Below are 3,538 nucleotides of genomic sequence, written 5' to 3'. Positions count from 1 at the left end.
GTGGGGGAACTTGCACAATCGGTGGCTGACTAAATACTTTTTTGCCCCACTGTATCATTGTGATGTTGTTTACTCTATTGCTCTCCTTTTCTTCTGCCTGTTATCTATTGTTAGCTAGTTTATTGTGATGGTGTTGTTTTTATTATGCTGATCTTTGTTGTTTGTTTTCTCTTCTGGTTTTTTATCTCCATACAGGTGATCCAGGTGTTTTGTTTGTCTTTCTTTTTTTTCTTCCCCCGTTTCTCACCATCTCTTCTCCCCTCTATCTTTCCTTCTCTCCCTCTCTGTCTTTCATCCTTTCTCCCTGTCCTATCCCCCAGTCATGTCTGTCTCGTCTTTAAAAAAACGAAAATAAAATAAATACATAATTATAATAAAGGTCATCCATCCATCCATCCATTCGCTTCCGCTTATCCTTTTCAGGGTCGTGGGGGCGCTGGAGCCTATCCCAGCTGTCATAGGGCGAAAGGTGAGGTACACCCGGGACAGGTCGCCAGTCTGTCAAATTGACCAATATGGACCATGATGATCCACTTGGTAAAGTAAATCCACTTGGCATCTTTCTTGACCTTCAGACAACAATTCTGATGGTTCAAGATCCAAACGGGACAGGCAAAAAGGAAAAAAAGGAATGGCAGAGAGGGATGGGGATACTTGACAAACTGGTCAGGAGGGCCAGCTCTATCCTGGACTGTCTGCTGCAGTCCACCAAGCAGGTTGGGGAGGAGAGGATGTTGTCTAAGCTAACATGCATCATGGACAACAGCTCCCACCTCCTGCATGAGACTATTAAAAATTCATCTAAAAAAATAGATTTAAAAATGTTTTCATTTAAAATTAAATTATTAAAATATAAGTTACTTTAGTAATGTTTGAATACATTAAAATGATTAAAAAAATATTACATACATGAATTTACAAATGCATTATTTATTGTACAAGTCATTATTTATGCACAGAATTCTTTATTTTGATGTGTGTGGCTCGCTAGATTGGCCAGACGGAATGCACTTCTCAGTAAAGAGAACATGACGGCACACCTGGAGTCATAATGTCATAATTCATTTTCCAACAGGACGACAAACTCACATATACAATCAAGATAATAAAGGAATGACTTTAGGACCACTCTGTGAATGTTCTTCAGTGGCCCAACCAGAGCCAACCAGGCTTTAACCCAAATGGGCATCTCTGGAAGGAGCTGTGAATTGACAGTCTGATCCAACCTGATGAGGTTCTGCAAATATGAATGGTAGAAATGGTGGAAAAATACGTGTGTCAAAAAATCTGTATAGTATATAGTTCAACACAGTTGTTGCTACAAAGTGAAAGTTGAGTTGACTGAAACAGCTGTTTTTAAAAGTTAAAAAAAGGGGTTTTTTGAAGTTTTATTTTAAAAAAAAAACTGTTTTAAAGCTGAAGGCAGGCTGATGTCTGAATTTTACAGTAGCCTGAAATATGAATGAAGCAACATTAGTCAAAGGAAAGAAGCTCCACCTCTTACATGATTCAAATGCGACAAACCAGGAAACAGGATGTTCTTCGTCCTCAGTAAAGAGAGACGCACAGACGATCAGACTGAGCTCAGACCAAACTAGCAGCTTCCTCTGAGTGAGTCCAGCTACAGGAGAGAAAAGTGGAAAACTCCAACACTGCTGCTTCAAGCTGCTGACGCTCCACACACTGAATGTGAGTTTGAGCAAGAACACGACTCAAAGGAAGTTTCAGTGAAGGTGGTAGAGGAGGGAGGGGAGCCAGGACTGACTGTACTTCCTGTCTGCTGTTTTCAGCTTCACTCACAGACTCAATGGCTTCCAGCTCAGAGGAGGCTCTCTGCTGTACGGTCTGTCAGGAGGTCTTCAGAGATCCTGTTCTTCTGTCATGTAGCCACAGCTTCTGTAAAGACTGTCTGAAGAGATGGTGGAGAGAGAGACCAACACACGAGTGTCCAGTTTGTAAGGAATTATCAGTTTATGAACCACCTTTAAACCGAGCTTTAAAGAACCTGTGTGAGTCGTTCTTACAGGAGAGAGATCAGAGAGCTTCAGAGGCTCTCTGCAGTCTGCACTCTGAGAAACTCAAACTCTTCTGTCTGGACCATCAGCAGCCAGTGTGTGTCGTCTGCAGAGACTCAGAAAAACACACCAATCACAGATTCAGACCCATCGATGAAGCTGCACAACAACACAAGAAGGAATTTCAGGAAACTCTGGAGCCCTTAAAGAAGAAGTTAAAGGTTTGTGAAGAAGTTCAAGTGAAGTTTGATCAAACAGCAGAACACATTAAGGTCCAGGCCCGACACACAGAGAGGCAGATTAAGGAGCAGTTTAAGAAGCTTCAGCAGTTTCTAGCAGAGGAAGAGGAGGCCAGGCTGGCTGCACTGAGGGAGGAAGAGGAGCAGAAGAGTGGGATGATGAAGGAGAAGATGGAGGCTCTGAGCAGAGAGATAGCAGCTCTTTCAGACACAGTCAGAGCCACAGAGGAGGAGCTGAGAGCTGAAGACGTCTCATTCCTGCGCAACTACAAGGCTGCAGTGGAAAGAGTCCAGCGCTGCCCCCTGCTGGATGATCCACAGCTGCCCTCAGGAGCTCTGATAGACCAGGCCAAACACCTGGGCAACCTGACCTTCAACATCTGGAACAACATGAAGGACATGGTCTCCTACACTCCTCTCATTCTGGACCCAAACACTGCAAATCCAAACCTCATCCTGTCTGAAGATCTGACCAGTGTGAGACGAGGAGGAGAGAAGCAGCAGCTTCCTGATAATCCAGAGAGGTTTGAGAGTTATTGCTCTGTCCTGGGCTCTGAGGGCTTTAACTCAGGGACTCACAGCTGGGATGTTGAGGTTGGAGACTGTAAAGGATGGGGACTGGGTGTGTCAGCAGAGTCTGTGCAAAGGAAGCAGCACATATGGGCTGGATTATGGGAAATGGGGCTTGGTTCAGATAAATATTCAGCATGGTCACCATCATCGTTTACTGCTCTCTCAGTAGAGAAGAAGCTCCAGAGGATCAGAGTGAATCTGGACTGGAACAGAGGAAAGCTGTCGTTCTCTGATCCTGATACTAACACACACATACACACCTTCACACACACTTTCACTCACAGGATGTTTCCATTTATTGAAACTGGTGGTAAAGTGAAGGTGTGTCCGTTGAAGGTGTCAGTGTCAGTGCAGCAGATGAGTTGAGGATGATGATGTTTCTAATGTTTTTTCCTGTCAGTGAGTTGAAGCTGTTAAACTGCAGCTGTCCTCCTGCTGCCTCGTTGTTCCAAAGCTCTTTGTTTCTCTTTTAGTTTCACTGTTTCTTTCTGTTTCTGCTGTCCACCTTTTCACATACCATGGTAAGAAAAAAAAGTGAAAGTAAGTGAAACAACTTTAAACATAAACTGAAAGGAAGCTGAACTGAAATTAAGAAAAAAAAAAACCTAACCAGTGCCATAGTTATTCAATACCAGTGATTAAGTATACATCAAAGTACAGAAACTTGACTTTTCAACTCTCACATTACCTTAAATGTCATGCATCCATGGA

General features: G+C 43.2%; 1 protein-coding gene across 1 annotated transcript; it reads left to right on the top strand.

Annotated features, from left to right (window-relative positions):
* Window positions 1-1,530: 1,530 nt before the first annotated feature.
* On the top strand, window positions 1,531-3,333 carry LOC102199930 (nuclear factor 7, ovary-like). Its single transcript, XM_005754851.2, has 2 exons — window positions 1,531-1,689; window positions 1,791-3,333. The coding sequence occupies exon 2, from the start codon at window positions 1,808-1,810 to the stop codon at window positions 3,191-3,193; it is 1,386 nt and encodes a 461-aa protein (XP_005754908.1). The 5' UTR covers window positions 1,531-1,689; window positions 1,791-1,807; the 3' UTR covers window positions 3,194-3,333.
* Window positions 3,334-3,538: the final 205 nt, after the last annotated feature.

The sequence above is a fragment of the Pundamilia nyererei genome, unplaced genomic scaffold (genome assembly GCF_000239375.1).
Source record: "Pundamilia nyererei isolate P.nyererei 1_Seehausen unplaced genomic scaffold, PunNye1.0 scaffold00695, whole genome shotgun sequence".
NCBI classification, from domain to species: domain Eukaryota; kingdom Metazoa; phylum Chordata; class Actinopteri; order Cichliformes; family Cichlidae; genus Pundamilia; species Pundamilia nyererei.
The sequence above is the reverse complement of the archived record's forward strand: the minus strand, read 5'-3'. Positions and strand labels throughout refer to the sequence as shown.

What these genes read in the sequence shown, in the direction of transcription:
- LOC102199930 (XM_005754851.2), top strand. Translation starts at nt 1,808, where the DNA reads ATGGCTTCCAGCTCAGAGGAGGCTCTCTGCTGTACGGTCTGTCAGGAG.